Source organism: Chrysochloris asiatica, unplaced genomic scaffold (genome assembly GCF_000296735.1).
Source record: "Chrysochloris asiatica unplaced genomic scaffold, ChrAsi1.0 scaffold00238, whole genome shotgun sequence".
Classification (NCBI taxonomy): domain Eukaryota; kingdom Metazoa; phylum Chordata; class Mammalia; order Afrosoricida; family Chrysochloridae; genus Chrysochloris; species Chrysochloris asiatica.
The window spans coordinates 1,133,062-1,158,335 of NW_006408756.1; the positions used below are offsets into that span (position 1 = coordinate 1,133,062).

Consider the following 25,274-nt stretch of genomic DNA (forward strand, 5'->3'; position numbering starts at 1 on the left):
GAATCCACAACCACCGACCTTGGGCTTCAAACCAACCTTATTATGGTCAAGTGACACTTTGTGTTGGGGGGTCAAGGTGGTATTCTAGTTGTAATTCATTCTGATCTGTAAACTATTTGTTCTCTTGTAGGTTCTTGCTCCACGGGAACACTTGGGAGATATTTCCAGTGTTGGAGACCACAGATCTTGTTTTTTGTGGACAGTGACTGGCAACAGTTTTGCTTGGACACTTGGCTGTTGATGACTTGGATCAAGTGATTCCATCGACCCCATTTTCCATTGTAACTGGGACGCAGGAAAGAAGGTGTTGGTGTTGGGGCCAGGTAAGTGTCAGTGTCAAGCAGCAGCGAAATTGTAACTACTGAATAGTGGTTTGAGTTCTAAAGTGACTTTATTTGTAAAGAGACTAATATGATCTAGCATGTGTGTCGGTTTCAACTCTAAGGATGAGAAAGTTTGGTGTGTTAGAATTTGATGGCATTTGTTTGTTTGCTTATTAAGGCATATATGTATAGATATATAAACTTACCTTGCCTACTGAGAATGAATTGTAGAGGAGAATTCTTCCTGCTAGAAACCACCCTTCTGAGGTGGGAGAGGGTTTTGCAGACCTGTTTGAGCTTTGTGGGTCTCAGCAGGGCCCTTGAAGGTGCCAGAATATGCCCTCTACCCTAGTTGCGCGGTTGGTACGGGATCCATCATAGTTAGAGTTGCAGGTGCTGTGGCCTTTCACCTGGCATCTTCATTTGTTGTTGTGAAGTGCCGTCGAGTCGGTTCCGACCTATAATGACCCTTTATAGGATTTCCAAGGAGCAACTGGTGAACTTGAACTGCCGACCTCGCAGTTCAGACGGCTTGCAGTCTGGCGCATTAACCCACAGCGCCGCCCCAGGCCTCCTGCATCTTCAGTAGAACCTCAAAATGGTCCGTGAAAACTGGACCTCACCACGTAGATGGAGGAGTCAGGCTTGCTGCCAGTTGGTTTGCACAAGTGGGAACATTGGTTTTGCTATGGGAAACATTCCAGAGAATGAAGAAACAGAATGCTATGTTGTTGTGAAGTACTGGTGGTGAGGTTGACCCACTGATGATGCTGCAGTTCAATCGACTCTGCAGTCTCATGCATTAGCCCAGAGCGCCACCCCAGGACTGCTAGAGTATGTGTGTGTGAGGGGTGTGTCTCTGTGTCTGTTAACCACATTGAAAGCTCACCACTGTTGGGAGCTGTTTTTGTGAGTGGCGCAGTGTGACTGCTTAGGATCACCTGTGGGAGCCAGCCTACCTTCTGGGCCTGCAGTCCTGTGTTCCATTGCCCTCTCGCTGCCTCTCAGTGGCTTTAGGAGACTTAGCCACCATGGTTTAGTTCACCTGCATCCTTTCATGGATACGTCCCCACAGGTGACCAAAGACACAGTGTGTTGTCACCCCAAGTTTCGGAGTGGCAAGGAGGCACGCGGCAGGCTTGAGACCACTGGTAGCAGCTCTGACGGGAAAAATGGAAGGAAGACCAAGCAACCCAAAACTCACATGAGCAAATTGGGGTCTCTCTGTTTTGTATTTTGAAGGCTTTCTCTCTGCCAGTCATCCCTGTAGGATGGAACGGGGCATAACAGCTGAGGTGTCGTCAATAGCATTTGAATGCAGTTGAAGCCTGGGCAACCCAGAAAGGAGTCCTCAGGTATATCCGGTCTTGTTCAGGTCCAGTCATTCTAAACAAGGGTGTTGGAATTGTACAGTGGTCTGTTAGCCAGGACGTGCAGACCAGAGGCTAGTCATTGTGTCCAGCGAGCTGATGCTGTACAGTAACTAACCCCAAAGCCCAATGGCTTCAAAGACAGCCAGGCCACAGCTCAACAGGGCATTAGGGCCTCAGGTGCCAAGGACAGTCACAGCAGTCCTGAAGCTTGGCCTAGAGCTGGCACAACATCCTCCAATGGTCCTGGGGAATGGGGGAGGTGGACTCAATCTCCACACTCCTGACTGTGGACATTCCATCTGTTCTCTCCCTGGCCTGTGAGCCTTGTCTTAAGCAGTAAAATGGAGAGAGTCAAGATCTGATTTGCTGCCTTTTCACGTTAATGAGCTCTCTCTCTACACACACGTAGATAACTTTTTCTTCACTCAACGGTTACAGTGACTTGCATGAATGCAGAACCCTTTGTAGCTCTGTGGGCGTAGACATGACGGATGTAGCTGTTGCTCATTGTGTGACTGCACTGGGCCTCTTGTAGCGCAGTGTTTCAGTCTTTCCTGTTGTGTCACCCAGAACTGTAAACTCACGCGATGGTTTTCCCATCAGGCATGGATGAGAAAGGGGACCCGAGCACTGATGACACACCCAAGGCCATCAAGCCCACAAGTAAAGAGTTCCGGAAAACCTGGGGCTTCCGAAGAACCACAATTGCCAAGCGTGAGGGTGCAGGCGACGCTGAGGCAGATGCTCTGGAGCAGCCGCCACAGCCACCGCAGCAGAACCTTTCCTTGAGGCGCAGCGGGCGGCAGCCCAAGCGCACCGAGCGAGTGGAGGAATTCCTGACAACGGTCAGGCGCAGGGGCAGGAAGAGTGTTCCCGTCTCCCTGGAAGACACCAATGAGCCCACTTCCTGTCCAGTCACTGATGTCGAGACTGCCTCTGAAGGGAGCGTAGAAAGCACATCTGAGGTCAAGAGTGGCCTGAAGTCTGACACTGCAGGCATTAAGGAACAAGCAGCTTCTTCTGAAAAAACCAAAGGGGAGGACGAGGACGACGACACCTCCGATAGTGACAGTGATGGGTTAACATTGAAGGAACTTCAGAACCGCCTGCGCAGAAAACGAGAGCAGGAGCCGAACGATCGGCCCCTGAGAGGCCTGCAGAGCCGCCTGAGGAAGAAGCGGCGCGCAGAGGACCCCGTGGAAACAGTGGGTGTAGAGGCTGACGAGTGTGCTCTGCCCTGTGAGCCCGAGCCCGAGACTGGCCAGGCGGCGCGAGAGGACAAGGATGGGAAACCGGAAGGGAAAGTGGCTCAGGAACTTGAAGAGAACGAACTCCCAAAGTCAGTCAAGCACAAACCCGAGTGCGAGGTTTATGACCCCAACGCCCTGTACTGCCTGTGCCGACAGCCTCACAACAACAGGTGGGTCCTGGCTGTGAGCCCCGACTCGCACAGAAACCCCCCACATGGGAGCAGAGTGAGGAGGCTGGGCTGAGCAAATAATTGTTGTTGTTAAGGGCCATTGAATTGGTTCCAACCCATAGTGACCCACCCTGTATAGGGTTTCCAACCAGCGGCTGGTGAGCTTGAACCGCCGACCTTGCAGTTCAAACGGCTTTGCAGTCTGGCACATTAACCCACAGTGACACACCAGGACTCCGAGCAAATAATTCAGTGAAAAAAGATAAAACCAGAAGGCGTGGGTACGGACTGCCCAGACCCCCTGCCTAGTACTGTCACCACTGACACATGTAGATCCTACAGTCACAGTAAGGGACGAGGGTGAGGTGCTGCCCTCACACAGTCACCACACCATGTAAGACTAGAACATTCACACTATCCCAGGATCTCTACTGGGCACCCTGCTTCTAGACTTTGAGTGACATACATAAGACCCAACAGGGTGCTTCCCACCCTAGACACTTCTGTACATATCTCTGTGAAACAGTACCATCTTCACCCCACTTAACAAACCCTAATACTCTGACAGCCCACTTCCCGCCCCCCCCCCCCCCCAGTCACAGTGGAAGCACCTGTTAAGTGTACAGGGACCTGACCGTTGTGACGCTGTTTTCTGTCCCTACAGGTTCATGATCTGTTGTGACCGCTGTGAGGAATGGTTCCATGGCGACTGTGTGGGCATCTCAGAGGCCCGGGGGAGGCTTCTGGAGAGGAACGGGGAAGACTACATCTGCCCCAATTGCACCATCCTGCAAGTGCAGGACGAAGCAAATTCAGAAAGCACGGGCCAGCCGGAAACTAAGAGACAGGGAGACGCTGATAGTACAGATTGTACAAGTATAGGAACGGTAGAACAAAAGTCTAATGAAGACCAAGGAATAAAGGGGAGAATTGAGAAAGCTGCAAATCCAAGTGGCAAGAAAAAGCTCAAGATATTTCAGCCTGTGAGTATTCTGTGCACCGAGGGACCCGTTAGGAGTGGATCTTACAGAACCCAGCTTTGCAGACCCGGAAGGTGTTTTAGGACTGCAGGGAACTGCATGTTCATGATGCCACTCTAGGAAAGTGAGAAGGGGCACAGGTGTGTGTCCTCTGCACTGGCTTCTGGGCAGCCTCTGTGTCCTTCCTGTCGCCTAGTGGTGGTGTGGGTGACACACAGACAGGCTTTACACCGTCTCTTCCTGTACTCTTAGCTACTTGGCTTTTCGTTAAGTGGGTTCACTTTTTAATAGTAGCTACTCCTTAAGTGTTCTGTTAGTTTGTATTGTCAGAGTAGAAAACTAGTATTTTTAATTATGAAAGAATTTGTGTGTCCTGGGCCACACCTGATAACTGCCTTGAGACCACGGGTGTCCCTTTCGGGGGGTGCTGGGTAGTTCCTGCATGATGACATGGGGCTGGACTTTGTCGTCGTCGTGTCCCGTCCCGTCCCGTCCCCCCCCCCCCGTGCTAGATGCACTTTCTCAGAAGCTGCCCTCAGTGCGCTGTCTTCACACCCCTTGGTGCTAGGTCTTTCTGTTGTGTTTTCTGTGTTCCACCATCTCCTGCACCCACATTCCAGGCCTTCTTGGACCCCTGGGCAGCCTCAGACCAGGCCCCCACCCCCCTGCTGCATCCCATAGCCTGCCCCTCAGCCACAACTCGGAGAGCAGAAGCCTTCGGGAAACAGTCTGTGGAGGAAAAGCAAACATTTCATTTGAGAAATCTAGAGTTCTGGGGACACGACTAAAGTGAACATTAGTCACTGGAAAAGGAAGCTTGAGCCAAGTTGAGAACTGCTCCAGCTGACAGTGTCATGGGGCATTGTTAGCTCAGGGTCTCCAGACTGGGAGGGTGGGCGGCAGGGTGGTGAGCTGCTCTCATACTCCTCCCTCAACTGGCTGCTATCATGATGCCCCTTGTGCTTCTAGACCAAAATATATTACCGTTGTGTATTTGAAATTCCCTTTTAATGGCTGTCCTGTGGTTTACTGGTAACCTTGTCCTCAGATCCTGACCACATAGCCTTCTGACAACTTGACAGTTCATGACAGAGCCCGTAAGAGCATCTTGCCCTTCAGAAGGGAGTGGGCGCCTCCCTCCAGGCTCAGTCAGGCCTTTTTGATGAACTCATAATTGGCTCATCTGTAAATCTGTTTGTCATAAGAGGGGCCTTACTGGGTGGGAAACCCCCTGTCTTCCTGGCTCTGCTCTCACTCCGGGCAGGGCGGCACCGGTGGGTCTCAGGACACTCAGGGTGTGAATGTTGTAACGTGGGAAGTAGATCTATGCATTTGAGGAAACAAGGCTCACAGTCTGAGTGTATCAGTGCTCTGTAAACTCTCACTGTCAAGCTTGGTAAGTACCTTGTTTGAAGTCACATGCTTTCCTCTACAGGTTGTCGAGGCTCCTGGTGCCTCGAAATGCATCGGCCCTGGGTGCTCTAAGGTGGCGCAGCCTGACTCAGTTTACTGCAGCAGTGAGTGTATCCTTAAGCATGCTGCAGCTACTATGAAATTCCTGAGTTCAGGTAAAGAGCAAAAACCCAAACTCAAAGAAAAGCCCAAGATGAAACCAGAAAAGTTCAATCTTCTAAACTGTAGTGTTCAGGTAAGTGGGCCAGTCATTTGAACGGTTTCAGCAAAGACTGTGTAAAAGTGCTGTTTATCTCGATTTGTTTCCAGGGTGTTGTGTACGTGTAACACAGATCATGACAACTTTACTTTTGGCTTCTCCCAGTTTCCTTTACATAAGGAAGTGGTGTCAACTTTGTAGCCTCACTGTCTCTGTTCGTTAGCTGAGAAAGGAAGTCTTGGGGTGCGGTGCAGTTCTTCATCTCAGGCAGGAGTCAGAAACCAAGTTGTAGTTTGTGTGGGCAGGTGGCAGGTGGATTCTGGCACACAGTTTGCTATCTTATATATACCACGTGTGCTTAGGGGAGACTCCAGGGCCTTTTCGAAAACCATAGCAGAGCGGTCCGAGAGTTTGAGTCTGGGTCAGCTGGGTTTTCTCCCAGCAAAGCCTGCCTGGTACTCAGGGGAGGGGAGTCTCTTTCCTTGAGGACTTTCAAGTGCATAGGAGCCCTGGTGGCACTGAGGTTAAGCACTCAGCTGCTAACCAGAAGGTGGGCCCCAGGGGAAAGTCCCCTAGTCATCTGCTCCCCTACAGATGACAGAAGGGCAGCAACTCAACTCCAGTTTTAAGATTTGGAAGTTTGAATTCAGAACCGAACACAAGGTGCCGAGACCCCCCACCACCACCATCATTGTTCTCTTGAGAACAGATGCCCTCCAGTTTCTGTATTGCCACACTCCCTTGTCTGACCAGGAGCTCGTCCCTCCCCCTGCATCTTTGTCCCTTGACATGACCTTCCCTCCCTCCACGTAGGGTGTGGTCACGCCATCAGGAAGGCCAGGGTGGATTGGGAGGTGTTGATGGTGAGGTGAAGGTGTCATTTCTGACCCCCCAATGATGGCGCTGTTACTGGTTATCCAGGCCGGCATTAGAATCTCTCCTATGTACAAGAGACCAGCTGCAGACAAAAGAGAGAACCTTGTGAAGAAGACTGTGGTGGTACCCTCTCGGACTGAAGCCCTGATGAAGGAAGCAGCCCCTGAGAGCAGTACACCGTCCTGGGCGAGCGATCACAATTACAATGCAGTAAAGCCAGAAAAGACTGCTGCTATTTCGACGTCATTGTTGTATAAATGTATGTATCTCCTAGGGGTTAGCCTTGTGGGCCCTTCCCGTTCTGGATAGCCAGCCACGTGGCTGTCTGGGGCTGTGAGTTGCAGCCTCCTTGGTGTTCCTGTTGTAAACGCTCGCTGCACCTTCAGAGATTGAGGCAGCCTCGCATGCCTGAGACACCCACTGCACAGACTACCTGCTATACTCTCACCCGGGCTGTGGGCTGTGTAACCTCTCTTCTTTCTGTTAGCAAGCTCTCCGGTAAGTATTTGTGTGAGCTTCCACAAAGTGGGATGTCTAGACACACTCCCCTCCAGGACCAGAATTGCTCCACAGTCTCTATCAGCCCAAGTGTGGGGAGCTCTGCAGTCTGCAAGTCAGTGCCGCAGATGCACGCGGTCCACACCTGATTTTCAGGAGTCACGTGGATTTTTGAGTGGGCAGGCAGATGTTTTTTTCCTGTTTCGTTCACACACTACACACCTACACAAACACCTGAGTTTAGAGGGCCCATTAGTACTGCTTACCCTGGTGTCGTTCCGGAAGGTAAGTCATGGAGGCTGCTGCCTTAGATGGATCCAGCTTTCCGGCCCTCCTCGTGCACGTGGGCACTGCAAACGCTGTGCCCTGCCCTGAACTGTAAATTAAATGAAGGCATTTCAGATGGTTCAAGTCCCAGGTCAGTGACGCCGCCTGGATCTCTTGTATGGTCGTCTTTCTCAGCCTGATGCACCGAGTTGCATTCTTAGGAATGTAACATTGACTCCCAGGACACAGTGTCTTCTTAGGAGGAGTTTTTCCAGGCCCATTTCGGTCGTGCACTGTACTGTTTGAACATGCTGGGTGGGCTAGAGCTTGAGTTCCATGGAAAGTGCTGTTCTCAAGCACACCCTCAGACCCATCAGGCCTGGCTAGAAATCCCCATATCATCGTATATATGACGCTGGTTTTCAGAATGTTAGTCGTGCTGTGAGCTAAGTTGGGTCAAGGAAATCGCAGAACACTGCTGGGCTATGTCAGGGCAGAGGAGTGAGGTACACTTTGGGTGGTGTGAGCAGTATTTCATGCTGACAGTTACACGCTTCAGATTCCCGTGTGATTACAGCACACCTCTTCAGTGGGGCACTTCACAGAAGGAATGAGCAGACTTGCAAAATAATCACCAACCATCGGTGCAGGGCTGGGCACTTTTGATTACTGTGCTAAAGTGCTTTAAGTGAGTTACACAGAATGAAGGAGCATGACTGGCCCCGGGCCACTGTACAGACGGTTGGGGGGATGTTCAGCTCACCCTCATCTCTGTCTGCCAGAACTGGGAGCTGGCCATGAGACTCCAGCATAGCATTTTAGGAAACTGAGTAGGGGGAGAAAGGAAGTGTGGATGGGGGAGATCACAGGGCAGAATGGTGGGTCCCTTTGTCCCAGTCTTCCTCATATATCCATTTCTGGCCTCACTCAGTTATCAAGGGAAGATCAGCGAGGAGTCTGGGGTTTTTCTACACTTCCACATACCCACTCTTCACTGAAGGGGCCGTGGCAGAAAGCTGGGGACAGTTGGCTGGTGGTTCATCTTGGCAGCATGTCCACATCTCTAAATTAAACTCCATAATTCTGGGGGTACAGGAGGGGAGTGTTTCTGAGCTGATAGCTTCTGATCAGTTTTTGTTGTCCCAGAGCTGCCATTTTCCCAAAAGATGATTGGGAGGAGAGTAGGGTCACTGGTGAGTAGCCTTCCTTCTCCCTGACCCGTCTCCTCACTTGGCAGTAGCAGGGCACGCCCTGGGTCCCAGCAGATGCAGACAGCACACAGCTCCTCACATTCCACCAAGGCCCTGGGCCACCTGCCTCGCTGCTGGGGAGCCAGCTGCCAGGTCAGCTTCATGAGGAAGTGGCTCACCATGTTGGCCGACTTTACCTAGGGCCCGTGTCCTTGTGAGCTGGTCCCACTTGGCTCTGTGCGCCTGCAACTGCCCAGCCGCTGAAGGATCTCCCCCTCCTCCCCGGCCGGTAATGGTGACCTCGGGTGTGGGCTGTCCAGGTACAGCTTTTCTGCAGATGGGAGGGCATCTCCTGTGAATAATGAGGCCTGACCCACCGAAGTACCACTAGGCTATTGCCAAGGTGGTGTCTTGAGACTCAGAGTGAGCCCTGCAGTCCCTTTCTCGTACCTGTGGGAAGCGCTCCTGTAGAGTGTTTGTAGCTCACAGGACCCCTTTCTTTCCCCCCAGATGATGCTGCTTCATCTCTACCAAGTTAACTGCCCGATCTTGTCAAGGCATGAAGGGACTGACCTCTTTTTCTAAAGTGTCCCTAGCTGATGAGGATTTTGTATTAGGATTTTGATATAGAATGCTGGTATATTTATTCCTAGGTACACTCACCTTAGTATTTTAGACTAGGTTGATTTAGGTGATCTAAAACACTGGAGATGTATTCAGATTTTTTCTGTAAAAGTGTTATTCCTGCAGTTTGTGTCATCTGGCGTTGGGAATGAAAATGGAAGCTGTTAACAAACTATGAAGCCACACCCAAATTGCTCACTGGCTGCTGATCTTTTAGGATGTGACCATTCCTCCCTCCCCTCACTCAGCCTGAGTAGTGCTGAGGGAGCAAGAAAGGACAGCTGCTTCAGCACAGTGGTCCCTGCATAGTCCCTGAAAGCCCACCCACTGAAATCATTAGATGAATAGATTGATTCCCTGCAACAAGAGGCCCAAGGACATGCCATGTCCTGTCAGCTCCATGAGCCCTAGGCACCTCCTGGCAGTGAAGGAAGTTGAGTTGGGTTCTGTACTTCTGAGCCAGTCTTCCTCCCCAACTAGAGGAGAGCCCAGAACTTAGTGGCTCTGCAGTGACATCATACAGGTCAGGGGTTTGGGTTGGTGGCATTGTTAACGTCCTACATACAGCTGGGAGTTCCTTATCAATAATGGCATTCTTAGATGCTTCAAAGATTTTTCCTTTTGTTGTTGTTGGGTGTCGAGTCGATTCTGATCCATAGCGACCCTGTCTAGGGTTTCCAAGGAGCGGCTGGTGAGCGTGAACCACCAACCTTGCAGTTCAAACGACTTTGCATTCTGATGCATTAGCCCACAGCGCTATACCAGGACTCCTATTTTCCCTTTTATGGGCTTTAAATAAAAAAAGAAAAGGAAAAGATTCTCCTTGATTCAGGGAGGGTGTCATCTGTGCAGGATGGAACTTCTGGCGAATGTCTCCACAGCTCCTCTCCATGCCTGTCCCAGAACGTCCCTCTTCTTGGGCTTGGGGAGAAAGCTGGCCCCTCTAAGCTCACCTACTTCTTGGTGCCCCACTTAGTGCTGTCAGGTAGCAGGGCCAGCCCTGAGCTTATTAGAAGGTGAATGCTGCAGGGACTGAGTGGCCTGTCCATCAGATAGCCTCCAAGGTCGCCTCTGGGGAAGCCTGCTGGTTCCTCCAGCCAGGAACAAGGCCTAGGTGTACACTTGTATGTTGTAAAATAGGTTACAATCTTGATTCTTTGTAACATATCAACACGCATGTAGTTATGCCCTGGTTCTTAACAATTAGATAAAACAACCTTAACAGGAATTTTTGCCACTTCTCATTGATTTAAATGAAGGTTGGGCAGCTTGTGTCTGCCTCCAGCCTGGAGGAGTTCAACGTGAAGAAAATAAGGTAACAGGCTGCACACCCCTCCCCTGTGTCTGCAGCACAGCAGGACCCCTGGGGACTAGGAGAATTACCACTCAAATCCCGGTAAGACAAGGTAGAAACCCATAGGGTTTCCAAGACTTAAAGCAGCCAGCCTCCTCTTCTGTGGAGCAGCAGGAGGTTTGAAAAGCCCCCGTTGCCTAACCCGCTGCCATTGAGTTGATGACCTATGGCTTCCAAGGCTGTAGATCTTCACAAGGAGCCAAAAGCCTCATATTTTTCCTGCCGAGTAGCTGGTGGGTTGGTTTGAACTGCCATCCTTAGGGCTAGCAGTCCAGTGTGTGGGCTCCTTGGGGCGAGTTACAGGGGAGAGCAGCTACAGTGTTGTAGCACACCCCTGTCAGGGGCTTAAGTAGTGAACAATTTAGGTACAAACAGGTTGTCATTTAAAGTACAACCTTACAAAATAGCTTGTTAAGTGTCCTGGGCATTCCCGAGAAGCAGGAACCCCCCCCTCCCCCCCTCAAATGAATCTTGGGCTAGGCTTCCACCCAAGCGATTCCAGCTTGGGCTTGGGTCATGAAACACCTGTCTCTACAAGTGGTCTGGTGGTTTTACTCCTGGGGCTTGTGCCTAGTTCGCCATCAATCATGAATGCCAACCCAACAGGAATCGATTGAGTTAATTTTCTCAACACTTTGGAAATCATGACCACGCCCTCCAGGTGCACAACTGCTTTCTCTGGTCCATGCTGGAGAGTTGTATATAGCTCACCACATGGTGTGAGCAGCTCAGATAATGGGCATCAGGAGGAGAAAATTAACGCCCCAAAATTGACCCCCAAATCAGAAGAGTTTGCGACTTCTGTGAAACTCAGATTGTTCACACTGAGGAGCACCAGTGCCACCTGGAGTGCTGTTTGGGAATTGACCATGTTTTCTGAGTCCGCTCAAAAGTTCCTAAAGACTGAGGAGCAAGAGCAAGGCGCGCTCGCTGCCGGCACCTTGCTTCACACTAGGAAGTCTTGACCTTGAAGAAGCGAAGTTGAATGGGAGCCTTCGTTGTACACGTGCCTGGCTGAGTCACAGTGAAGACCCTTATGTGTTGTCACACACACCCCCACCCCCACCACCACAGAAACACACAAGCACACCTGTCCTCTAGGGCACGGTATCCAAACTACCTGATTCCTAACCCAGATAGCAGCGTGGGGTTGGAGGTTAGCCACCCTATCGAGTTAGGTGTTAAGAGCTCCCTGAGATGACTGACCGCAGCATGGGGAACGGGGCCAGTGTGTAGGGACACCTGGCCAAAGGGCTGCAGGCATTTTGATTAGGCATCTGTCTGCCCGTCACCTTCCCCACTAGTCCTTCCCTGAAGCTTACTTCTCACTGGACTCAGTCTGTCACTAGTTCAGTTTTCATGGAGAATCACTGCACACTCTGAGCAGTCTGACGCCCTCACGTCACCCCTTTTGGATATTGCTGATGGAAAGGTTTCTCTCTGGGACTTTAGTAGGGGGGGATTTGTGTGTAGTTTAGAGGGACCCAGAGGGATGAGGCATTTGTAATGGGCCCGTTAGTGTGTCTGTGGGGAGGTCTGGCATGACTGTCTCTTCGCTCACTGACCCTTGTCCCATGGTGCCATGCTGCCCTCTCTCGACGCTCTGATTTGGGGTGGGCAGACAGCTGCCCAGTTCCACCCAAAGCAGTACCTTCCCAGGACCCTCCGGTACACACCTCCCGTTCTTCCTGAAGACTGGCCCTAGGCATTCCTTAGCTGTAACCGGATACTTGGGTTCATGCTTATTAGGAAAGGAGCCAATTGGAGCTGCCGCTACCTATGCAGCCTGCTTTTGCTTTGTGAGGCTGAACCCAAGCAGCTGGTCTCCATTATTAAGTGACCAGACTCCCGCAGAAACAATTTGGGCAGCTGCCTGTCGTGCAGCTTGACCCTCTGTGGTTACTAGGGTCACTTGGTTCAGCACCTTTTCCTGGAGCTCAAGGCAACAATTCTCCCCGAGGTACGCTCCAGCAAGACTTGCAAGATGGGGTAGTCCTTGGCCACATTCCGGGCTCATCTTGGTCCTGGATGATGCGTGCACACTGAGTGGCTGCAGTCTCTAGTTTGGGCTGTGGCGCCCCCTGCTGGCCAGCCATAGAGTAACTGGAGGGGGCCGCTGGTCCAGGAGCAGGCCAAGCCAAAGTGGTTTTTTTCAAGATGGGATTCCCCCCCCCTTACTGGATTGCAGTGGCATGTGTATTCAATGTAACATGAATGAATTAGGGAAAGAATTTACAAACTGATTTAGCTCAAGATATGTTTTTGACTTGGGTATTCCAAGCTTGGAACACCCATTAAAAGTTTCAAACCTTTCCCAGCAAAGTAGGGCGGCCATTGCAGGGCAAGCAGGGTGATATAATGCGTTCTGCTTACCCTTGGAGCCCACCACTTGGGGATCCTTCTACCAATAACGGGCTTACTCTGTGATTGAAGTACGGGTACAGGTGGTAACAGTGCTAATAGCCCAGTGGAAACAAGTCTTTGTAATCACATGCACTGAATTAAGAGGAAATACACATTTAGATACCAGCCAGTGTAAACATTACCACCCTTGTAGGAGTTAATAATTTGTATCAGTGTTAGAACCATGAGAGGTGGTGCTGGGGTCAACACACAGGTGCCCTGGTTTAACAATGGTGGTGAAGTGCCGACAAGTCAGTTCCGATTCAATAAGATCCTGTAGAGATTGGTGAATTTGAACTGACAACCTTCCTATTCAAACCAGTCTTGAGGTCTAGTGCATTACCCCACTGTGCCACACCAGGACTCTAGTAGGTTACCATAGAAGGTCACCAGTGTTTTGTGCCGTGCTATCCTGCGTGGGTTTCCGAGGCTGTAAATCTTTACGGGAGCAGAAAGCCTCAACTTTCTCCCATTGAATACCTGGTAGTTTCCAACTGCTGTCCCTGAGGTGAGCAGTCCGATTTCCTAGCCACTACGTTACTGGAGCTCCTTAGAGGGTCACCATTGAGTTGATTTATTGAGACCCTGCGTAAGTTCCCAGCACGTTTCTGAAAGGTAATGACAGCTAGCTTCCTGGGGGGCTAGTCCCTTCTCTCTACTTAGACCAGGGCTACTTTTCCTGGGGGGCGTATCCCTGCTGAGCCCTATCCGTTCATGCCTTTCCCTTCAGTCACAGCTCCTACCCCAAGAAACGTCCTCAAGTCAAAACATTCAGGACCTTCTGAGAACTGTTGCTTTAAGATTTTTTTTTTTACCCCCATTTGCTAAGTACTAATAAGTAACTGCTTGGTTAGACAATGTAGAAATAGTGTTCTAGCAGTAAAAACTGGCTTTTGTGCCTTGCTTGGGTGTCCCTAGGGAGGAAGCAGGGCTGGGATGGCCTTGGGCTGAGGTGCTGGGGCCTTGAGAGGTTTGTCCTTCAGTGAAGTCTTCCTGTTAGTGATTATAAGGACTAAACCTCAGCAAAGTACACCTTAACACCCGAGGAAACCCAGGGACCGTACTGTTGCATGTCTCGTAAGACTAGAAGCTTATTTTACTACAACCTGGAACTCCAAATCTCAGGCTCAGGTTGCCTGTCCGTATAAATGACTGAATTTGATGAAAGCCATGACTGCTGAGGGAGAGTTTCCCCCAAAAATGGGAACTGGGGTTGTGGGGCTGGTGGCTCCTGTGTGGTCCACAGTTTGGATGAAGGGTCTTCTCCCACCTGGGGAACAGGAATAGCAAGGGAGGAGCAATGGCATTGGTTTCAGTCCCTCCTCCATGGGGACTGGCCTGTGACAAATGGTGCGTTTTCAGCCTCACTCATGACAAATGGTGACGGCATCTGCAGTCCTTCAGTAACATCACCATGGCTGCCGCACCTTCCTCCTTACTTTACTCTTCCGTCCCATCTGTGGTGCATGCCTTGTACCCAGACTAGGAGCAGGCATGAATGTCCCTTGACCCTCTGCCTCTGGGCCCAGTGTGGCTCTAGCTAGAACTGTCTGCTGTGTCCTTGATGACCAGAGACTTGCGTCCTGCTGGGCTGGAGCCTGCCTTTTAACCTGTGGCTGGAGTGGTGGAAAGGTTTTGCTCTTGGGTTAGTCCCCGGCACAACCCAGTTTCCAATTGTTTGCGCTGACTGCTGCCCCAGAGCTACAAACGGGACACCTGCGTGACCTAGCAGTGATGGGTTCCCTGCTTCACACCCTGCTGCCTGTGTCTCTCTGTCTTTACTGACCATGTCATCTGCAGTTGGCTCTAGGCCAGAAGAATGGTGTGAGTATCCAGGACTTGGTGTGCAGAAAGCTGCACTTACCTTCTTTTTACCTTTCCCAGGGAAACCCTTCTCAAACTCGAGCTTACAGAAATACTGTATTTCTCAATTGTGGAAGGGCTATTTTAAGTCTAGCCTTTTTTGATGATATGAAATTTGTTTTAAAACTTAGCGAGTGATTTCAGTTGAGCCTTTGCTATATATAATTCAATTTGTTGGGTGAGGTACAAGTGATTAACCACGATGAAGCATTTTTCTTTCTGGGACAGGTCAGTTGTCACTGACACACGTGCACCCTATTGGTAACCCTCGATGCTTTCTCGCTTTTCCTTTTTTGTAACTTGATGATGTACAGCATTCTCAAATAAGCTGTTGTTGCTTAACTGTAAGGGGCCGCTTCTCTGATGAGCCTTGTCGTCTTCCTTTGCAGCTGGGAAGGATGACCAGAGGGTGAGGGAGAAGATGGCAGCAGTGGTTGTCCCTAAGAAAGTGGCGCCATCAGGCCCTGTGCTCAGCAAGCAGCCTCCTACCCTACCTGGGAGCCTGGCTCCAAAGAAGCCACCTGCTTTCGCTCATGTGTCAGCAGCCAAACAACTCGTCAAGAAGTCACCCTCAGCTTTCAAGGGGACAATACCCAAGAGGTCCTGGCTTTCGTCTGGGTCGTCAGGCAGTTCCTCTGTCACTAAGCAGTCAGGACTGTCACCAGCAGCTTCCGGACCTAAGAAGTTACCAGGCCCCTCTGCGACTGGAGCCATCAGGAAGCAAGCAGCTGCATTCTCAGCCTCTCCTGCCCCTGCTCGGCTCTCAGCTGGGGGTCCTGCCCCATCACAGCCGAATTCACAGATTCGGCAAAACATACGACGGTCTCTCAAAGAGATTTTGTGGAAAAGGTGGGCTGTCTGGCTTGATTGTTGGAGTGGGTGTTTTCTGCTGGGGTGCAGAGGTTTACAGAGTTCTCCCTACTCTGCAGAGTCAGTGACAGTGATGATCTCATCATGACTGAAAACGAAGTGGGCCGGGTTGCCCTCCACATCGAGAAAGAGATGTTCAACTTGTTTCACGTGACAGACAATCGTTACAAGAGCAAGTACCGCAGCATCATGTTTAACCTCAAGGATCCCAAAAACCAGGTGTGTGTGCACTTGTGCGCTGAGTGGAGCCTTCTGCTGTAGCAGCAGCCTGCTGGGGGGCCGCTAGTGTTCTTAGTCGAGGTCCTTATGCGGCACCCTCACCCATTTCTGTCCCTTCGCTGGAAGCTCAGAGTGTCTGCCCTGAAATGTACCCTCTAGTAACTGAGCCCTTTAACACAATGGAGTCATGGTATGGCGCCATGGGGTAATGCAGTCAGTGGTTCAAACCTCCAGGTGCTCTTAAAAAATGGGGTATAAAAACTCATCTCCCATTTCACTCAGTATGAAACCCCTGCTGTCTCCATAATAAAGTTGGGGTTCTCTGCCCTGGAGTCCGGCTGTTTTTAGTAAGGAGGTTCTGTCCACCTCATGACCACTAGCCGTGTCAGAGAGCCCCGCACCAGATTCTCTCCCCTTCCTTCGCCCTTGACCACGCAGCAGAACCGTGGTAACAGAGCCTCAGTCCTGGACTGAGCCTGGACCCCTGTTTGCTGCACAGTGGGGTGCCGACTTGTGCACCTCCGTCCGCAGCACCCTCAGTGCAAGTAAGCACGTGCTGCTGGCTGGCTGAAGAGTGTGTGTTCACAGGGACTCTTCCATCGTGTTTTGCGTGAAGAAATCTCTTTGGCAAAACTTGTGAGAATGAAGCCTGAAGAGCTTGTATCTAGAGAGCTATCCATGTGGAAAGAGAGACCCGCCAAATCCGTGAGTACTAAGAGAAAGTCTGCCTTTTCCAGAAACCAACAACCCAGTGACTTGTCGTCTTCTGAGAAAACAGGCTTTACAGTTCTGCTTTGGACTTTCGCATTGTAGGTGGCAGAGGCCAGAGCTAAGCTGCATCATGAAAGCAAGAAGGTTGCTGTTAAACAGGAGCCCATTCCTGATCTGGAAGATTCCCCACCCGTGTCAGACTCGGATGTAAGTATCAGCATTGAGATCCTCACAAGTCTAGACTGAGATCAGCTACCTCCCAATAGGCTAAGTTACTGAGCGTGGACACTGTGTGGAGCAGGTATAGGGGGAGCTTCAAAGAGTTCTGGGACCATCCCATCACCATTTAAGGTGATTCCCTTGGCCTCTTTGAAGCCCTCCCGGGGTACGTAGCTAGCTGTCTTCTTTTTTTAAGAGCGTATATTGAGTGGGTCCTAAGCACAAGGGTGTTAGTGGGTGATGTTAATCTGGAAGTGAATTTGAAAGCTGAACGACCTCCTTGGTGATTCTCTTTTGCTTCTAGGAGCAGCAAGAGTCTGTCCGCGCAGTGCCAGAGAAGAGCAGTGCGCCCCTTCTGGACGCCTTCAGCAGTATGCTGAGAGATACTACCAGCCAACACCGCGCACACCTGTTTGATCTCAACTGTCGAATCTGCACAGGTGAGAGGGATGCGGGCAGATGGGCGTCAGTGGGAAGATGGCACTTACTTTGTTCGAATGCATGAAGCCCTCTCACATCAGCGGTTGGACCCACGTTTGGGTGAAGGAGCCCAAGCATAGAGTTCTGGGTAGAAAAAGTGGTGCCTATGGCATCTTAAGGAGGCATTAGTGACAGTTGTTGCGTAAAGTGTCAGAGGTCTCAGGAAATGGCCCCTCGTCCTCTTCAGGTCAGCTTCCATCATCAGATGATGAGCCAGCTCTGAAGAAACCCAAACAGTCCACGTCTAAGAAAGAGGACACCAGGCCCAGGTTCGACAATGTGCTCTCAGAGCCTACTCCTCACTCCGATGAGGGGAGGCCAGCAAGTCCACTTGAGAGTGCTGTTGAGCCAGAGCCGCAGCGCACACTTCACCCAGACTCCACCGAGCGAAGTCACGTCCCTGTCCCGCCAGGATTTGGCCATCCGGAGCCATCCCCCTTGCTGGACTTTGCCTCCTTCCCGGCCTCCTGTGGGGGCCCAGTGATCACCACGGTCACTGTGTCTGGCAGAGACCCCAGGACTGCCCCAAGTGGCACGGGCCCACTCCCGGCCTCTATAGCAACGCGCTCCAGCAGCCTTCTCGTGGACAGTGCCCACCTGGCAGAGAGCAGACCAGATGCTCCGAAGCCTGCCCTGGCGTCTGTGGTGATGCCGAAGTCCATCCTGGCCAAGCCATCCTCGTCACCAGAACCAAGGTACTGGACACATCTGCTGTCTGACGATGCCATTGCAGTGGAAGTTGTTAACTGGGAGATGTCAGCTGCAAAAGCCCCTGCACGCTTGCCTGAGCCCGTGATGTCTTGGTACTTTAGGGGCCGTCCTTGTGCCGAACAAGGGGCTCACTTCCTGTCTGGTTGTTTTACAGTGTCTCAGAGTCACGGTCCCCTCCAGAAGGAGACACGGCACTCTTCCTGTCCCGGCTTGGCACCATCTGGAAAGGGTTCATCAACATGCAGAGTGTGGCAAAATTTGTCACGAAGGCATATCCTGTGTCTGGATGTTTTGATTACCTCAGTGAGGTTAGAGCCGTGTGCGTGCGTGTGTGCCTGTGATGAGGAGAGTATGGTGGCAGCAGAGGTCAGCACTAAGAGTCTAGCTGTCCAGGCCCCTCGTCTGTGCAGTGATAGAAGTTGGGAGGGAAACCTGATCATCTCCAGCCGCTTCCCTGGGCATGTGTTCAGCCAGGCAGGGCCTTGTTGATGTCACCATCTTCCAGTGGCTGTGACTGGGAACCCTAGTCACGAGGCAGCACTCAATATGCTATGTCTGCTCTCTCTCCCATCGCCGTGGGGTGTTCCTCAGTTTGGGGTCTGTGAATGCGGTACTTTCCACCTGTTACTTACTCGGAATGCTCTTTGTTTAGGATTTGCCAGACACGATTCACATTGGCGGGAGGATTTCACCGAAGACAGTCTGGGATTATGTTGGCAAACTCAAATCTTCTGTTTCTAAGGTATTTGCTTATGATGTAATCTGTGGTATAGTTGAAGGTTGTTTTTAGTGAAACACCTCTCGATTTGAACACGGAAGCATCCATCTTACCTGTCCCTGGTTCACTCGACGTGTCCAGGTGACTGCTGAAATATTAGACTGTTTACTGGTGGGAAAGGACAGCTCTCTGAGCTCTGAGGAACAGCGCCATGCAGGGATGCGTCCAGTGTATTTAACAGGTGGACTGAGACGTGTGAACTTCATGTTGTAATGTCGAGGTTGGGAGCGTTGGGGTCTCAGATGGGAGGTGACAGCTGCTGTGTGTGTCTCTCCTCTGGAAAAGGGTACACAGTGATGACACAAAGTGTGGAGCATCTTAGAGGTGCACATGACCCATACAGCTTAGCATCCTGTGTGGTGTGAGTCACCAGTTCATGGGATTGGGGCCAAGCTGACACCATACTTGGGTAACTGCATGGATATAGTGCCTCTACAAGGTAGGAGAGTGTGGCTGGGGGCCATTGTTGGGCACTGTGAGACTGGGGCCTTATCCCTGGCCATGTTGCTGTCTTTACTCTCTGGGCAGCAGGAAACCAAAGTCCAGAAGTTGTTGATATTTTCTGTCTCGGACGAGTTTCTGATTCAAAAAGGAATGGAATGCTGCTTTTCCAAAACAGCCACCGGTCACCGTGGTCCCCTTATCCTGTGTTTGCTTCGTAGGAGCTGTGTCTGATTCGCTTTCATCCTGCCACAGAAGAGGAGGAAGTGGCCTATATTTCCCTGTACTCCTATTTTAGCAGCCGTGGCCGTTTCGGGGTTGTAGCTAATAACAACAGACACATTAAAGACCTCTACTTGATCCCGCTCAGCGCTAAGGACCCTGTCCCAGCCAAACTCTTGCCCTTTGAGGGACCAGGTAAGCCCCTACTTTCTGAGTAGTGACTGGCTCTTCAGTGAGGCCATCACGCCTGACTGGCTTCCTGGGAGGACAAGTGAAGCAGTGTTCCCAGAAAGCCCCTCTTGTAGGGTGTAGGAGCAGTGCGCTAGAAAGATCCCTGACTATTAGCCTAGACTGTCTAGGAAGGTTTTAGGAGGAGGGAAAAATCCTCGACTTCCAACCACCTGCCCAGTCATCAAGTCGGTGGGAGGTTCAAGTGCACAGAAACCTCGAGGGGCGGGCCAAGGAGGAGCTTGAGCGCCTTGCACTGGTGTGGCCCAGGAGGGGCCCTATCCGGAAGTAAGTGCTTGCCGTCTGGGATCCCTTGGCCAACTGGTATGTTGATTTCCAGGAGATGCATGCGCAATAGTTGGGAGAGACAGGTGAACGGGTGTAGAAATCAAAGCTTTAAAATCTTGTGCTTGCATTTTAGTAACTTTTCTCTTTGGCAAACTGCACTGTATGATGGGGCTTCAAAAAGAGCATGGAAATTCCCATTTCTTCACATTCTGGTTTTTCCCGAGCTTTGTGACGCTTCCTCGTATTTGCTCATTACTTAGAAAGTAATGCTTTTAAAGGATTGTTTATAAACAAATCTTTATTTAAAAACAACAGCAATAAAAACCAGAACACTTAAGCTGTTTTGCAAGGTTGAGGTGAGTTGGAACGGGTTCTGAGAGGTGAGTTGCTGAGCTCATGGCTGATGTCCACACTACTCACGGAGGGATGTCGTGCGGTGAGTGTCAGGGAGCTACAGAAACTGACCACCTTCAAGCTGCTCCTTGGCTGTTGATGTCGCCTGAGAGGTGCCGATCCTAACGCATCTGTAAAGTACTGCCCTAAATGAACAGCTCGGACCTGTGTGTTCCTGGAGCCCTGGGGGCAGGGAGCACTCACCACACACAGCCAAGTGGGTCCTCATACACAAGCACACGTTCGTGTACACACACAAGCCAGGCCACTCAGCCCCGACTGGAGCTCGAGTCTTCACACCTCGTGGGGTGGGGTGGGCGGACCCCTCACTGTGAGATTGGCTTAGCATCGCTGATTCTTAGGTTAAATAACCTTGTGGCATGGTATGTTGTCTTCGTGCCACATGCATTGGAAAAGTAGAGTGCTCCAATGTGTCACCTGACACACGGCATAAAGATGTACCACTGCACTAACAGCAGAGACATCTCTCCAGAAGCTTCTTGGTGGCCAGCCGCATGCAGCGTGCTGGCCAGCTTCCTCAATGACCCTTGGAAGGAAGCATCCTGTTTGGAAGGTGAAGAGCAAGAAGCTGATGTAGCCGCCTGTGAGAGCGTCCGGTCAGTCCCTCGTGTAAAATTCTTGTGTGCAGGAGGGAGTGTGCGCGTGCTGTGCACGTCTCGGGGAAGAGAGCACTGGGGGAGCTAGCTGACACCACCCCAGCACCCCCAGGGTTAGCAATGGCAGCTGTGGAACCTGAGCTGAAAGACGAAGGGTCTGTCTGTCTGCTGACAACCCCTCCTGGTTCCAGGTTCTACGGGGAGGGAGCAGGAGGCACCGTGCTTCCTACAGGGGAGATGTCCAAAGGGCACGACTCCTTGTCCACACTCTGGAATGGTGGACGTCTCACGACCTCAGCACTTCTTCCATGCAGACAGACCTGAAGTGGGGGGTGGGGGGGAAGGGCCGGGGTGTCCTCGGTTCCACGGTTTTCCCCACAACAGAGAGCCTGTTGGCTTGTTAGAGAATCAGGAGGAAGGTTGACGAGAATAATCGCTGATATTTTGCTTGCAGGCTTTTCCGTGTTTTTGGTTCACATCCCTAGTAGCACTTGTGACGTTACTATGCACGTATACTTCACACACTTCCGTACTCGCTCCCCACCTTGACCCCAGCCTGGGTGACCTGCCCCTGCTCTGTGTGTTCTGGCTTCGTTAACTGTAACTTGGCGTGCTGCAGGCACAGCTGTGTGCATGTGTGTCCTAGTTTAGTGTCTGTGCGGTCGCTAGTGGGCTGCAGGTGTCTGTCCCCCTTCTTGATTTCGTGTCTGTTCAGACCCCCTTGGGAGGGCAGGGCTGGGGCCTGAAGGAGCTAGCATGTCACTCTAGCTGTCTGCTAGTGGGTGAAGCTGCCACTTTCTGGGGACAGGGTCTCCCGCCAGAACTCAGACACCCAGAGTGGCAGCCTGGTAGAGGTGCTCCTGGGGCAGGGGTCAGCTCCTAGGAGTCCCTCACCGCTGTGCGGCAGCTCACCGCCTCCGAGCATGACAGGCACTGTTCCCCAAACCCTGCTGTTGACACTTATCAAGCCCGTGTAAAGGACATGCCTCTCCCTGCATCCGCCCGGCCTCACAGCTGACCCAGGTCTGGGCTCCCCCTCTTGGCCTGGCCTCGCGCACGAGGCTGCCCTGTGCTGCGTCCTCCGGGAGAATGGCTGAGGGTCTGCTGGCACTGGTCCCCTTCAGTTCCTGTGGACCCCCTAGTCAGAGATGAGGTTGGAGTGTGAGTGTGATTTGTGACGGAGGGACCCTCGTTGGTTCCCACCTGGCACTGCAGACGCTGGGTCCTTTCTGAAGGCGTTGCTGGGGTTTGGGGGTTCAGTTTGGAGCACCTGTGGAGCTCCTTCAGATTTCAGATAGGCATGCAGTACATACCTGTCTCCCCAGGTGCAGGGGCCCCCATCCCTCTCCTCCTAACATTCAGAATATGAGTCCGGAGTCTCATTTTGTTCTCACAGTGAACTACATTGAAAATTAGCTGCAGACTCCTATGTCTGTCAGACAGCCTCTCTTCCGTCTTCATGTGTGTATTGCTAGCTCTGCACAGAAACTGTAATCAAAGCCAGCAATAATACTGACTGGAATGTACTCCTCTTTTCTCCTTCGAGATCAATAAAAGTGTTTTGTGGAAACTGGTCATGTTTTTTTACACGTGAGCCGTTGGGTAGCTCCTGGCCACCTGCCACAGGTCCACTGACCGAGAACACCAGTCGCTACCATTCTGTGCCAGGAGCCTCAGCAAAGATGGACGGCTCTCCTGGGTCAACAAGCGCTGAGGCCAGCGGCTCTCCCACAGGAGGCATCTGTGTGCGTGTGTGTGTGTGTGTGCTGGGGGGGTGGGGGGGTCAGTAGTTTTCCCCAAGTCAGACGTTAGGACTGTTGCTTATTAACTTGCCCACCGTTTCTGTTCCAGCAGGTGTGCAAACTCTGTTTCGGGGTGGACTCAGAGCATCCGCGGGCTTTCGGTTTCAGTCATGAGTAGTGGACATACCAGGTAGACTTGGGGTGAGAGAGCATTTGAGAGCTTGGGATAAAGAGGAAGAGTCTGCTTTCAGATGACTTCATCAGGCTAAGCCTCCTTGTCACATGGCGGTCACTCGCCCGGACTGATGGCCCCTCCGTCTTGCTGACTTGCTTAGACAGCTAACTGGTACACATCTTGTCCCCGGCTCTCTTGAGTTCTGTCTGTCCACGCGTGTACACACGCTCACACACACGACACGCTGTAGGAAACTTGATACTGGATAGGGTTTGGGGAGGTTAAGGACTGGGGTCAGCAGCCTTCTCTGTCACACTGCCCACTCACCTTCTCTAGAAGTTGGGGTGGTGTACCCACTACTGCTCTTCTCGTCAACTTACGAGTTTTAAACCTCACAACCACCCCAAGAAGAGGCAGGAAAGAGGTGGAGAAGTAGGTTTTAGGGAACCTGAGACACCTCCCTGAGCTGGGCCTGATCTCCTTGGCCTTGGGGCCTTTAGCCAGGCTGCTCGTGGGGCTGGCCTCAGCACCTCTGAGACCCAGTGGACACTCTACAGGCAAATGTATTCAGCATTGTGGCTGCCAAGCTGGCAAGCCTAGAGCAGGGGGCCCCAGCACTGCCCACACTTGGGAGCATGGGGAGGGCCTGGCAGGAACAGGAGGCCTTACCTGCCTGGATACGGGCCTCAGGGCAGTGTAGGACATGGTTAAACTTGGACTTGAGTCCTTGCAGCTCAGTGGAGGAGGTTGCTTCTAAGCTCCAAGACTGATAAGTGAGAGTTGTCTTCTGTTAGCAATATACAAACTATTTACAAAGTGCTTATGACATTTCAAATATTTCTGCAGCCCTAACATGTAAATATGAATCAGGTGGAAGGACTAGCCTGCTGTGGGAGGCAGCAGGTGTGTGCAGATGAGGCTGAGGGCCCACCCGGAGCCCTGCTGAACCATTAGAGGCAGACCACTATAGACAAATGGCAGGTTCTTCAAAACCACTCAGTAGAAGTGACAACCCTACTGTAACTCACGACAGAGTGGCATCTGAAGGATTTTGCCAGGCCTGGGTAGGGATTGGAGCACAGGGACGGGGCACCATTTTCCCAGGCTTGATTGAGCCCAGGATGTACCCACCACAAGCAGCTTGTTGACCTGAAATGATTGAAACCCCTGGGCCCGCCTGTTAACTGTTTCCAAGTTCAGCTGTGCCTTTGGTGGGGCGGCCACACTGCTCTGTGAGGAAGGGGGAGCCCTACACCCCTAGCTGCCTGCAGTGAGACCTTGTCCTCAGTGTCTGGCAGTCTTCTAAAGCTCGATCCCAGATCTCAGCTCCGGACTCCCTATAGCCAAACCTGTTTTGCAGGTTTGTTGTTCCCTGCCTTGGAGTTGGTTATCCATCACATAGTTACCCTGCATAGTAGGGTTTCCAAGGAGCAGCTGGTGAATTTGAACCGCCAACTTTTCCATTCAAACCAACCTTGCAGTCCAGTGTATTATCCGTCAGCACCACACCAGTGTCCACAAATACATTTGGTCCAGGTAACAGTATTGGCAAGTGAGCAGACCCAAACCTCTTGGGTTTGAATGAGCCCTAAAGTATTTCTGAAGCACAGAGCTATGTATGAGATTGAGAGAGGTGCTCTTACAGGTTTAATTAGGAAGCAAACTTGGTAGATTGTCCTTCACATCTGCCAAGCAGGAAACTTAGGGTGTGATCTCTGCCTGACTTGGTGTAGTGTCTCCCTGCCCAGCTCGCCTTTGACCACACTCAGCCCTTCTCTGAGGCTGGGCCTGAGCAGTCTGAACACCACTTCTCCCATGAGCCGGTGGGGTCTGCTGCTAGGAGACTTGTCACTGCCTGAGAAGCAGAGGCCAGCACCAGGCAACCTTCTGCACCTGGAAACCGCTTTGTGCACATGTTTAAAGTGCAAGAAATCAGGAAATGTTAGTACTAACGTTCTCTTTGTAGTCCGCATTGTGTATAATGAAATTCAGACAGTTGATCGTTGTTTAAAAGACTTACTGAAACAGTTTCTGTTCTTGATATCTCATTGCTCCCCAAATAACTGTTTGATGAGCTAGAGTTTCACCCTTTGGTATTTTGGATCTTTATTGGAGGGAGGGATGTTATTGGGACATAAACATTCTTGACGTTAGGCATCACAGCTTAGAATGTGGGTCTCTTTTGTTTAATATTTGTGTTTGTGTAGGGAAAACAACACATAGCACCAATTTAGTAGGATTGACAGGCATCTAGTTGTTCAGCCATTCTCTGTTTGAGATTATTCTACCCCACTCTTTTTTTTTTTTTTTTAAATGTAAGGTTTTTATTGTGGATTGAGTGAAAGTTTACAGGGCACATCATCAGTTTCACATTCAACAATTCATATAACTTGTTTC

The 25,274-nt window shown here is 51.3% G+C and overlaps 1 protein-coding gene across 1 annotated transcript in view; it reads left to right on the forward strand.

Moving 5' to 3' along the window:
* Positions 1-2,301: 2,301 nt before the first annotated feature.
* DIDO1 (death inducer-obliterator 1) overlaps positions 2,302-25,274 on the forward strand; it is a 30,461-nt gene continuing 7,488 nt past the window's right edge. Inside the window, exons 1-13 of the mRNA XM_006873387.1 lie at positions 2,302-3,116; positions 3,781-4,099; positions 5,532-5,744; positions 6,630-6,843; positions 15,173-15,632; positions 15,713-15,872; positions 16,461-16,577; positions 16,686-16,790; positions 17,107-17,242; positions 17,470-17,988; positions 18,126-18,301; positions 18,646-18,735; positions 19,434-19,629. Coding sequence (XP_006873449.1) covers positions 2,302-3,116; positions 3,781-4,099; positions 5,532-5,744; positions 6,630-6,843; positions 15,173-15,632; positions 15,713-15,872; positions 16,461-16,577; positions 16,686-16,790; positions 17,107-17,242; positions 17,470-17,988; positions 18,126-18,301; positions 18,646-18,735; positions 19,434-19,629 — 3,520 coding nt within the window. The remainder of the gene's footprint in view (positions 3,117-3,780; positions 4,100-5,531; positions 5,745-6,629; positions 6,844-15,172; positions 15,633-15,712; positions 15,873-16,460; positions 16,578-16,685; positions 16,791-17,106; positions 17,243-17,469; positions 17,989-18,125; positions 18,302-18,645; positions 18,736-19,433; positions 19,630-25,274) is intronic.